Here is a 12,388-nt window from a genome sequence, read left to right as displayed (position 1 = left end):
CAATTCAACTTGGCTGTAAATGCAGGAGTTTTTTCAAAATTTATTTTGAAATACATGCTTTTATGTTGAAACAAGTAAAACAGGAAGTAGCGCCGGTTAGTTCCGTGAGCTTCACACAGAGACCGAGGAGCACCTGTAGCGGTGATGTCCAACTTTAAAATGAAAATGGCCGAGTAAAAGTTCCGTACCCTTCTCCATGTTTGGTGGATCCGCAGATTACTTTCTTTTCCGGTTCCGCAGCAGACAGCAACAAACTTTTACAAAATAAAAGCCTGTGAGCAACAGACTTTTACAATAATAAAAGCCTGTGAACAACAGACTTTTACAATAATAAAATAAATAATAAAACCTGCGTTAATGCGGGATAAAATATTTATCGGCGTTAAATAATTAACAAGTTAACGCGACAATAACGAGTTAACTCGCCGAGCCCTAGTTTTTTTCTGTTTAATGTTAAATCAAATGGTAAAAATGTTCAGTTATGGATTTATTTAAAGTATCAGCCGTCTTACTGCAGCTCTTTGCATCTGAACACTGCTTTTCCACACTCGCTCATGTATTCAGCAGCTGGACCCGAGAATCTGCCCTGTAATGCTGTAATTTCAACACTCAATTAATATATCTGACCTTGGAAAGGCAGTTTGGGGTTTTAACCAATTTCTCTTTCCTTAAATATCAGAGACTTTAACCTGAAATTAAAATCCCAGCTGAGAATTTGTGTACCGTTACATCCTTTTGGCTTTCTCAAGTTCAAGGAACTAATGTCCTGAAACTTTCTGAGGTTAAAGTCAGTCCAGCGACTTGGATTTAAACATGAAACGAGTCTGCTGATGTTCTGATATTATGGGCTGCTCCATCTTGATCAAAGGTTTATGAACCCTACAGCCAGCATGGACTCTTCGAGGGTAAAACTAAATCTCTGTCTCCTCCAGTTAAAACACAAGTAAGGGAATTCAGTTCCTATAAAAGGCTTCTGTTCCCACAGGGAAGATTTCTGTGGCGGAAATACACATTTACTCCTAAACAAAAAGCAGCAACAAGTTTCTGTTTGACCTTGAAGGGAAGGTGAGACTTGTTTCTTCAAAGGAAAAAAAATAGTTCCAGACTTTTCTGACACCTGCTGCTGAATGCAAGAATTTAAAAGAGAGAAATAACCGTTAAAAGTAACGTTTTATTTCTACACCTGCAAACATCCCGACTTTTGCTTTGTTGACACAAAGAACGGGTTTGGCAGCATCAACAGGTTCGAGCCGACAAACAGCTCCGTTAGATGGAGAAAAAGCTGCAGAGCAGTGCATCAAGAGCATAAAAAAGTAGTTTGGGAGTATTTAGAGAGAGATTTAGCTTCTCTTCATTGGCTCCCTGTTAAATTCTCCTCTCATATAAAGCTCTTGATGACCGAGCTCCATCATATCTCAAAGATCTCCCAGTTCCCAAAAGAGCACTTTGCTCTCAGACTGCAGGTTTACTTGTGGTTCCCAGAGTTTCTGAGAGCAGAATGGGAGGCGGAGCCTTCAGTTATCAGGCCCCTCTCTGTGGAACCAGCTGCCAGTTTGGGTTCAGGAAGCAGACACCCTCTCTACCTTTAAGATCAGGCCTTTCCATGCAGATTAATAAAGATGGCTGAATAGTGCTGATTGCTTTCAAAAGATTCAGTGAAATCACCTCGTTCAAAAGCCACTGTAGTTGTATGGTTCCTGTTTGCTTTTTCTAAAGCTGGACTGAAAGTCTGATATGATGTCATCGGTAGATAGAAACTCTCTCAGTTGTTCAGTCAGGAAGGATGAAATAAGTGATGCACTAAAATACTCAATACCTTGGAGGAGCCCAGTCGTGTTTGGTGCAGTCCAACAGAGTCCCCACGTAGGTTCTTTTCCGCCAAGTCACATTCACCACCAACACACCTGTCAATGACATGGGACACAGACTGCAAGTTAGTACTGGTTTTACAGGGACCAGAGGGGCACACAGTCCAGGACTTAAAACAGAAACATTAATCAGAAAATGCACCTTTGTGCCTGGATTCTTTGTGACATTTTATTCCCAAATGCAGCACATACAGCACGCGTGCATACATTGAGTATGATTTGCAGGAAATGAGATCTTTAAACGCTGGTTTCTGTTGAATTTCCACTTTACAAAGTGGGACAGCTGTGTTAAAAATGCAGAAACAAAAGACAAGTTACTTAACAAGATATCAACAGTCTGATAGGAGATACTCACCTTTTCCTCCCCTTTTCGGGGGGCTTATAAAGCAGCAACATTTTCTCATTTCTTTGTTCTCGCTTGTATCTGATGAAAAAGGACACTGATAAGAGACCAATGTGCTGGTAGCACAAAACAACGAAATGAGCACTCTGCGCCTGAGAAGGGGGAGAAGTCCCTCTGATGAGCAGATGTCTGAGAGCAGCAGCAGCAGTTAACAGACTTGAAATGAAAAGTTGTTTTTTCGCACCTCTAAAAGGCTCAAATTGTTTTCAAAGTGGCACAAACTGTTATTTACAGCCTCTGTGAAACGGCTCAGGCTGATTTTGTTCTGGAAGATCCCACGATAAAAATGCAGCGTTGCATTCCTGTCAGGTTTTTGTGTGTTCAGCCTTCCAGCTCTGCCCTTCAGCCATCAGAAGTGAGCGTCTCACTCTTCCACTCACTGTTTCTTCTTCTTCCTCACGCTCTCAGACTGACATTTGAAAACCATTAACCTCTGTTTTGTGATGCGCCAGCGGCGAATGCCAGGCAAATCAAATTTTGGATACATTACAGCTTTCAAACAAGGTTTGACTGCAACACACGACTCCCCGCTCTTCAATTACGTCTGATGGCTGCCACCTTCACAGAATACTCACAGATAAATGAGAGCTGGGAAACACGGCCAAAGAGCCGGATGTGTTCAAGCTGAGGCCCTAAAATCTCAGTCAGTTAAATATCTCCAGTTAATGAACTGGAAAGATTGGATTATTACACAACTTTAACCTGCCAATTCTCATTTGAAATACTACCATGACACTTCAGGGGTTGATAAAACATATTTTAACTTGGCAATGAGGGGTCTACACTGAAAAAAAGTGACTTTTTGGTGAAGTAAACTCTATTAGAGTCATCATTTCTACCTTGTATTTTTAAGATTCAGTAAGAACTAGAGCTTCTTAAGTAAAATTAAACATTTTATTAACGTAATACATGAATTATGGGGGAAGAGTAAGTTTTACTTAGGTTTCCTCATACAATTTAAATGTTTAATAGTTGTATGTACATAAACCTAGAAATACTACATAAACTTTACCCTGAAAGTGTATCTTTAAAATCTACTAAGTTACTTCATAACAGCAAATACTACAGATATATAAAATTTACCTAAAATTTTGAGTAAAATTATGTTCCTGCCTATGAAAAACAAGTAGACTTTACTTAATTTGTTTAAATAAATATAACTTAAAACTAAGATGTAATTAAGTAAATGTTACTTAATATCTTCACAACTGTTATGTTTTATGGTAAAATTTACTTGATATTGCAGCATTAAATATTACTTAAATCATTTGAGTGTAAATACTTACAAAGGGTTTTTTAAGTAAATCTTCTGAGATGTTTTTTTCCGTGTATTGACCTATTATTTAAAGATGGAAAGTTTCCAAAGGTGCAGTGCATTGAGCTCTAAAGTTGAAACTGGATCTGCTGAATGCTGCTGAACAGCATCAGAAAATCAACATGTTGTGGCCATTTATGTTTGTACATTTAGTTTCTTAAGGCAATTAGAATATACTTTAGTTAGTTTGGAATCAAAATCTGTAATTCATTTTTATATTTGAAATTGTTTAGATTATTTTGGTAACTTTTAGACCCTCCCATTAATTAGAGAGATTAAGAACACACCGTTGGAGGAGCTTTTTGTCGGGAGGTTTCGGTAAAATTATTTTTTTACCACTTTTTGAGCTTGTAAAATCAGATTAAGTTAGCTTTTGTTTTTTGATCTAAGTTGTAAGAGATTTTTAGTTGACTTTATATTTTGTGGGGTTATTTACAGAGTTTATTTGTAGGTTAATAATTGTTTGTTTTTCCTTTCTTTGTAAGACAGGAAGAACTGTGTGTCCATTTCCTATAAGTATAGGGACTGGTATAGGACCGGTATGGATTGGGGTGGGGCCTATATTTTTTTTTTTACCAGAGCAGGAGAAGCAGCAGAGAACAAAGAAAAGTTTGATCTGTATTATTTGCTTGCCAGCTGGATAAATAAACAGAATAAAATGGACATTGGACTTCTTTTGCCTACGAAAACCCAACCCCAGCTCAATAGTGGCTTGTTTGAACTTTTAGGATGTTTGGTTTGACAAACAATCGCCACTACACAACACATGAAGCTTTGTTTACCGAGAAATAGAAAAGCAGGCTCATTACAGACACTGAGTTTACTGATTACACCACACTGGAGTCCAATCAGCAAAACTCCTGTTGCAAAAAGGTTGTCTCGATGAGTCTAAAAGGACGAGGAGCGTCTCTAAACATCTTCTCATTTAGGAAACAAGGACGAGCTCCTGAGACGTACCAGCAGTTCACAATAAAAGATGGAACAAAGTTAGCAAAGTTTCTGAGAAATTCCAGTTAGTGATCTTTGGTAGTAACAGAGGAGTCTGTTGTTTTAGACCTGCAGCGAATCAAATCCAACCTTCAAATCCAGAAAAGACTCATCCTGCAGCAGGATGATGAACCCAAAACACACCTCAAAGCTTCGACTAGAAGGCCAAAGAAGACCAAGGAGCGCCGACCGTCACAGACTTTCCTCAACCCACTTCAAGCCTTGGAGGTTGTGCCTTTTTACCCCCCATTATCATTCATTTTTGTGCATGCATTAGAGTCAATTTCAACCTCTTATGGGAGGCTTTGAGCCTCAAATGGAGCAAAAATACTCATCGAGGGCCTGAAACAAACTAAAGACATCAGAAAATGTTTCTTGGTTGTGTTTCTTGGTGTCCCCGTCATGATCATGTAACCTGGAAACTTGTGAATATCCTCCACAAAGACACAGCTTTGGAGTCCCCAGAGTTGCTCAACATAATAGACAACACTACACAGCCTCTGAAAAATCTATCTATTCAATTACAAACCTGGACAATCTTAAAGCTGCATAATTGTTCAAATAATCGTAGAACTAACCAGCAATGAGCAGGTAAATCTAAAGTTTCTCACATAGATGCACAACGTCATCTCAACTAAAACTGTGCACAATGACAGAAATGTGCTTTGTGTTATCTAATCCCCATTTCTGCTTTAGAAATCTCAGTCATTGGTGGCACCGAACGCTTGTTCGTAAGCCTCATTTCAGCTCTCACAGCCACCGCAAACATACAGAAATACCCCAAAGATCCGTTTCGTGCCTCATTAGTCCTGTCAGGGAGAAGAATGGAAACAAGTGCAGCTTAACTGACTGCACCACATCCAAGGGGTTCTCCAACAGCACACGGCCAGATTTCAATCATCATTAAACGCAGGAAAGATCAACGATCCATTTACGAGACTCACCTTGGAACAGACTTCACAGCTAAGCTGAGATCAAAATAAATAAAGGCTGTAAAATAAATGAAAAAAACATAAAACTATGTTTTACCATCAAAGTACGCGTCGTGTTCCCTGCAGGTAGCTGCACAGAACTGTGTGTAAGCTCATTAGACATTCATGCAATCTTACCACTCATTATTTTTTCATAAATACCACTTCATGTGTGGAAAATGCATCATTCATACATCTGACCCCTGAAATGCAGCCGAGGAGCACTGATTAAACCGAGCGGCGCACAAAGACTCGTGTGTGGCGCGCAAGTCAATGAAAACAGGAAGGTTCAGCAGCAGCAGTGCCGGTCGGGCTGACAGTGCAGCTGATGTGATGTGGTTGATGTCGGGAAGCTGACAGAGCGTGAACATGAAGTACTCTAAGAAAAGCACACAGAGAAAAAGGATTGCTACTCATTTCACTCATTGTCAAACTAAATAAAAAAATTAAAAAAATAGAAAACGCACATTTACTGATGTCATTATCTCAGAAAAGTTCAATTTCTGATGTTTTTGCAAACATACATCAAATTTTTTATCAAATTAGACGAAACATCTGAAGACGTTACCGTGGTTACTTCTACTTCAAAGAAAAGACTAAAACTCCAATGTTTCACGGCTAGCTCAAACTTTATCGGGAAATGATGCAATGGACAGCACATCGCAGGTTATAACAATAACGAGGGTTACACACCGCAGCAACATGGCAGAGTTATCCCAGCTAGCTGGGTTGAAACCAAAACATAGTCCCACATGAGAAGGGACACCTGGTTACATCACATTTATACGGCAGTAGCAAATAGTTACCATCTGCTCAACGTCAGTTTTGGTAATAGAATAGAATAGAATAGAAAAATACTTTATTCATCCCCCAATGGGGGAAATTCAAATTAGTCAAGTAGCTAAAAAAAAATATAAATATTTACAATGATTGTATATTAGCAACAACAATAATGATACAAATTCTAATAAATAATAATAATAATAATAAATTACTACATAAATAAATAAATAAATAAAAATCAATCAATCAATTTGAGAAGAACTCAGCAGTCACTGTTAAAAGCCTTATGGCTGTGGGAACAAAGGACCTGCTGAACCTCTCAGTCCTGCAGCGCAGAGAGATGAGCCTCTCACATATATGTGGAGAGGATGTTCATTGTTTTATTTCTTTTTCTTTTATTTATTATTTATAAATTATTTTTATAATTATTTTCTAACAATTTCATTATTAGATAAAACAAAGTCTTACCTAATGAAGTAAGATGAAAATTGGCAGATTAATTAATGAATTCCTTCAGTGCTTAAGTATATGCAGTAAAAAACAAGCGGTCAAAAAATACAGTCCACAGGGGCACCATCTGAACTATGACCCCCCCCTACAGGCGACAGGAGGGAAATACGACTCATTTCAGCATTTACACATCAGAGAAAATATCGGGGTTTTTTTAGCGTTTCCTTTTAACAAGCCAAACTCCTCCTAAAACCGGCTTATTCCCACCACAGTGGTCACATCTCGTTAAAACTGTGACACCAGTACAGCATTATAACCGTTTATATCAGACTCACTGCAGTCTACATGAACAGTAGGTGTCACTACAGAGAAAATTACACCGTAGGAAGTGTTGTGTGTACTCAAATGTAACTGGACAGGTTTAACTTATTCTACTTTAGAGCAGTTTTTGATGTTTTTGTAGAGTTTATAATAATTTGACCTACAGATGCCCGTAGAGACGGACCTGCTCGCTGCAGCTCTGCCCGTTATTCAAATCCACTTCTTGTGCAGATTAAAAATACCAAGAGGCCAAGTACTGTGAAGTCAATGTTGGCTGCCGTTCACAAGCTGCAGAATGCCGAGATCAAACCCAGCATAATTATAAAGTACAGGGTGGTGATTGTATGCACCACCAAAAACACGCTTTACTAAAAACCCTTTCATCTTTCCTGGTTGGGCTTAGACAACAACAACATCCCTGGTTAGGATTAGAAAATCCTCTTTTTGGTTAGGTTTTAATAACATTATCAGGGCTAAAATACATTCTTTGTGCGATGCAACTGTTCCATTAATGGACGCTAGACCACTAATGACCACTAGGGGTAACTTATTCTTTGAACAAATTACCTATGGATTGATTTTGGCAAGAGAACAGCACAGAAGAGAGTATCACAAAATCATGATTGGATACTAGTCGTGCTATCTCTTATCTAAAGAATGTAGGATGATGTAGATTAACTGTCATCATAGGGAGTTTTCCTCCTCACTAAAATGTTCCCTAAAGCCAATCTGGGTCTGAATCATGACAGAGTTTCTATCTTTTATTTATCTTTTTCTTGGTAGATGCCAAAACACTCGATAGCTCACCCGTTTGTGTCTTGTTGCTGTAACTGCGAGTGTTGATGCCAACGTCGTGCTCTTCAGAGTGTTTGTGACATTTAGACACCTTCAAGGTCTGCCTCTAAAGCTTTGGAGACAAACATCCTGGGTGCACTTTGTCTAGTTCTGCTTCACAGAGGCGTCAAACAAACAAACAGCTGTGTTAAAAATGGAGAGCAGCGATCAGAGTCCTTGGCCCGAAAGGTTCAGACTCTACGCATCACTATCTCAGCGGTTTCAGGGTTTGTTCGTGGCCTCATCTGCTCCTCTGTATACACACTGCTGCAGATAACACTTCATATGTTTACAAGACAGCAATCACTTTCTAACATTTACTTGTAATTGACTCAATCTCGTGCATCCAGACAGACACACAGACAGTTTGTAATTAAGAATCAAGCCAATCACTGTTTGATTAGCGCTCATCAGTCTGGTTTCCTGCAGTGAGGAGAAAGAGGAGAAGCTCTTCTTCTTCTTTCTGTCTGTCCAATTAGTATTCAGCTTAATTATCATGCAACCTGCATCCCCCTCTTCGTATCCCACTGCTGCCATAAGGAGAAGGCTCCAGTTATCACCCCGCCTCCCGAACAATCATCCCTGAGCCGCAGGAAGGAAAACAGTGTTTAGTCTTTTTTTCTCTCCTCTTTTTGACTCCCTTTCTCCGACGACTGGTGATGAAATGCTCCTCCATCTTTCTCCTCTTTACATTCTTCTTTAATGTGGAAGTTTAATTCAGACCGAGCCTCTTTTACCATTCTTCCCACTTCTCTGTCCCTCTTCCATCCATCCATCAGCTGGTGCACTCAACCTCTTTTTTCTTCATTTGTATCCTGCCTTCGTCCCACATCTCTCTCAACGGATGATTTATTAGTTTCCTTTTTACATCACTGACTGTTTACTCATTACAGAATGTGACTCTGTTTATCCAAATATAATATTAGCAATAACCCTGAGTGCTTGAATGGAAGGTTACTTGTCTTCTTCATAGATCTAATAGACATGCTGCCTCTAATCCGAACAGTTACCAATGGTGAGTTTCAGGAATTTATGTCCTTTTTGGAGTTAAAACCCACCTGCTTGTCCTGTATGGTTTTGTCACCTGTGGGTTATTTATCCACCACAGGCGGATGAATCATGAATCAAGGTGCGAATTGGTTGTGAAACCAATAAGGTCAAAGCTACACGTTTTTTTTTAATCGTTTTACTCCGAAATGGCGCGGTTTATACAGTAGCCAGCTTTAATGTATAAAAATAGAAATTTGTTCTTTCAGTTTTCTTTTACATTATTTGAACATTTTAAAGCTTAATAAAGAGAATGCAGCTCTTCATAGTCTATTTTTGTTCAAATGAAATTAATTTCAATGTCTGCTTTAAGTATTCAGACTGATTCGATTCGATTCAGGAGCCAATACGCTGGCTCCAAAACCTAATCGAATCGAAATCGTATCGAGGCAGAATTTGTGATATCGGCAAACATCCATTGAATCGATATTAGTTCTGTATGGTGATCAAACAAGCCTTCATAGCTGTGTGATACAGGTGTGGTATTTTTCTGGTTCTATGACGCATCGCAGCGTAGATGTAGCGTGCCTAACTCCAACAAAAAGCGTCCTCGCTTAGTCACGCAGGCCAAAAACAACTTAGAATTACGTTTAAGGGATGCGCTACCTCCAGTGATCACCCGACCAACTGCATGTGAATTGTAAAAATGGGCGTCCATAAAGTTAATGAGATCCTGATAATTTCCAACCTTTACTTACAAAAATAACCTTATCGCCAAAACCTAACCAGGAAGTGACAAAAATGTTTCAGGGAAGCGTTGTTTTGTTTTTAACTGGTCATAACTCAGAAGGGGAAAAACACTTCTCACATATCGCCTTCAACATGCCTTTAGTACAGTTACAGTTTAGTACTCCGTGTAAGTGATTGAAATCGTTGCACAGGCTTGAGAATCCTTTCCCCGTAGTGATGGCAGTAATGTGTTTAATCTAGGGCTGGGCAACGATTAAAATGTTTAATCTAATTAATCACATGATTTCCCTGATTAATCACGATTAATCACATTTGTACGCAAAATCCAAAAATGAATCCAAAAGTAGTGTATAGCTTTTAGCATTTAGTTTTATTTTAAATGTGCTGCCATATGAATGAAAGTGCCATAACATTTGTTGTGCAAACACACTTTTAACATCAGCATCTTTCTGTAGTTTTTATGTAGAAGCCTCGCTCCACTGTCTGTTTCCTTGAATGACTTGCTGCTATCAGTTGTGTGTTTTGCCTTTAAGTGATATTTTAGACTGGAACTACTACGCTGAGAAGACAATTCAACTTGGCAGTGTTTACAGATGACTTTGGTTCTGTCGACTCCGCCGTCTGGAAGAACTTTAAAATGAAAATGGCCGAGTAAAAGTTCCGTACCCTTCTCCATGTTTGGTGGATCCGCCGATTACTTTCTTTTCCGGTTCCGCAGCAGACAGCAACAGACTTTTACAAAATAAAAGCCTGTGAGCAACAGACTTTTACAATATTAAAATAAATAATAAAACAGGGGTGGTCCGTTGCGTAGTGGGTTGAGCAGGCGCCCCATGTACAGAGGCTATAGTCCTCGCTGCAGCTGGCCCCGGTTCGAGTCCCGCATCGGACGGCCCTGTGCTGCATGTCGTTCCCCCTCTCTCTGCCCCCTGCTTACTGTCTCTCTGAACTTTCCATTAAAGCCACAAAAGCCACAAAAAATAATAAATAAATAAATAAAAAATGCGTTAAAGCACGATAAAATATTTATCGGCGTTAAATGATCAACGAGTTAACAAGATAATAACGAGTTAACTCGCCCAGCCCTAGTTTAATCGTAATCCTCTGGGGTCACAGTGCATCTCAGAGAGGTCCAGAAACATCCAGTACTCAAGAGGTCTGTAACTAAAACAACATGAAGGGGTGGGATTGCACTGCATCCTGCAGACTGTTTGATGTAGCAGTTTCTGATTAGCACGAGTTTCTGAGGTCATTTAACTAGTTTCTTATTTTTTAAGAGACCACAGACATCAGTTGACACAACAGAACTTATAGAATAAGCTGCTAACCGTCTTGGAGTCAGGTAAAAGGAATACATTTCTTCTCCTATTGTTGCTGTCAGCTTCCATCCAAGGCCTTCGAGTCGATAAAAACATTTGTGTCTGTAGATAAAATGTCAGCTTTGCCCACGCTTGTGTGCCCCAAAGCGCAGATTCCTCATTGAAAATGACTGCGTTAAACCAAGGTGTGTTGAGCTAAAGCAGATAAAAAACCTTCAACTACTGCACAGTCATGAATGCTGATTAAACACTTTCTCATTGCACTCAAAAAACAGATGTTAGCCAGGGTCAGAGGGTTTTTTTAACCAGAGAAAAACAGCCCATTCGACTCTGTCCGTGACCTCACTGCAACCCCGAAGAATCGTCCAAGAATGAAGGAGGCGCCGTGAACTTTGAGCTCCCAGCGCTGAGAAGTCTTTCACTGAATTTGTGATAACTTTTAGTCATACACTTGTACTGAAAAGATGCAATCAACCCACAGGTGAGAGCTATTTTGGAGCCTTGAAGCTTAAAATGTCTTTATTCTTTGTTGTGAACCTGCTGCTTTTTTTTCTGCGATGGACAAACAGCTATTTAAAGTTCTGGAGTGAAAGTATGTTGATTAAAATCTTTCTGCAGAAAACACTTCAGCTCCCCAAACACAAGTAAATCAAATCAAATCAAATTTATTTGTATAGCACATTTCACGTACAAACAATTCAAAGTGCTTTACAGACAATAAAAGCATTGTAGCAGGGAGTGGAAGAAGCATTAAAATACATAAAAGAATATAAAGAGAAACAAATAAGTACTAACACTCACTTTACTTTTTCTTTATCTTGTTCTACTTCCATTTGTCCTTTGGGTGGATTTAATGCTCATACAAGTTTTTTTCTTTCTACTTAACTTCCTGAATAACCCGTCAGATAAATGACTAAACGTGAATAATACGTTGATAACATTACCAGATTTTAGTTAGCTGAAAGGATTGAAAGAAGATATCATCCAGTTTTAAGTAGATTTTCAATATTAAGAGCACCATTTTGTTCTCTGTGAATTCGAGTTAATTTGAAATTAATAACCTTCGAATGACTATTTTTTCTCCAAACAAATAACCATCAGTTGACACAGCAACCAATTCTCACATTTAGGAAGGACAAAACAATCCTTTTCATTTGCTACGTGACTTAGATGATTGCTCAATTATCAAAATTGTTGTTGATTACTTACCTGATGATGGACTAATTACTCCTCATCACATAATTACTTTTTTCTTTTTACTGTTGCTGTAACATTTCGAAGGTGTGTAAAGCCTCCACGGAGGTTTGTGCTTCCACTCCCCATTTCAGAGGACTTATTTAATTAATTCTGGGCTTTATCACCTCCATTTTATTTCTGGTTTTAACGTGCTTAGAGTCCCT

General features: G+C 38.9%; 1 protein-coding gene across 1 annotated transcript in view; it reads right to left on the bottom strand.

Annotated features, from left to right (window-relative positions):
* The window catches only part of znf608 (zinc finger protein 608), an 80,766-nt gene that overhangs the window by 24,281 nt on the left and 44,097 nt on the right, over positions 1–12,388 (bottom strand). Inside the window, exon 3 of the mRNA XM_075467192.1 lies at positions 1,817–1,904. Coding sequence (XP_075323307.1) covers positions 1,817–1,904 — 88 coding nt within the window. The remainder of the gene's footprint in view (positions 1–1,816; positions 1,905–12,388) is intronic.

The sequence above is a fragment of the Odontesthes bonariensis genome, chromosome 6 (genome assembly GCF_027942865.1).
Source record: "Odontesthes bonariensis isolate fOdoBon6 chromosome 6, fOdoBon6.hap1, whole genome shotgun sequence".
In the NCBI taxonomy this organism is placed as follows: Eukaryota; Metazoa; Chordata; class Actinopteri; order Atheriniformes; family Atherinopsidae; genus Odontesthes; species Odontesthes bonariensis.
This window is presented reverse-complemented; position numbering and strand designations above follow the sequence as displayed.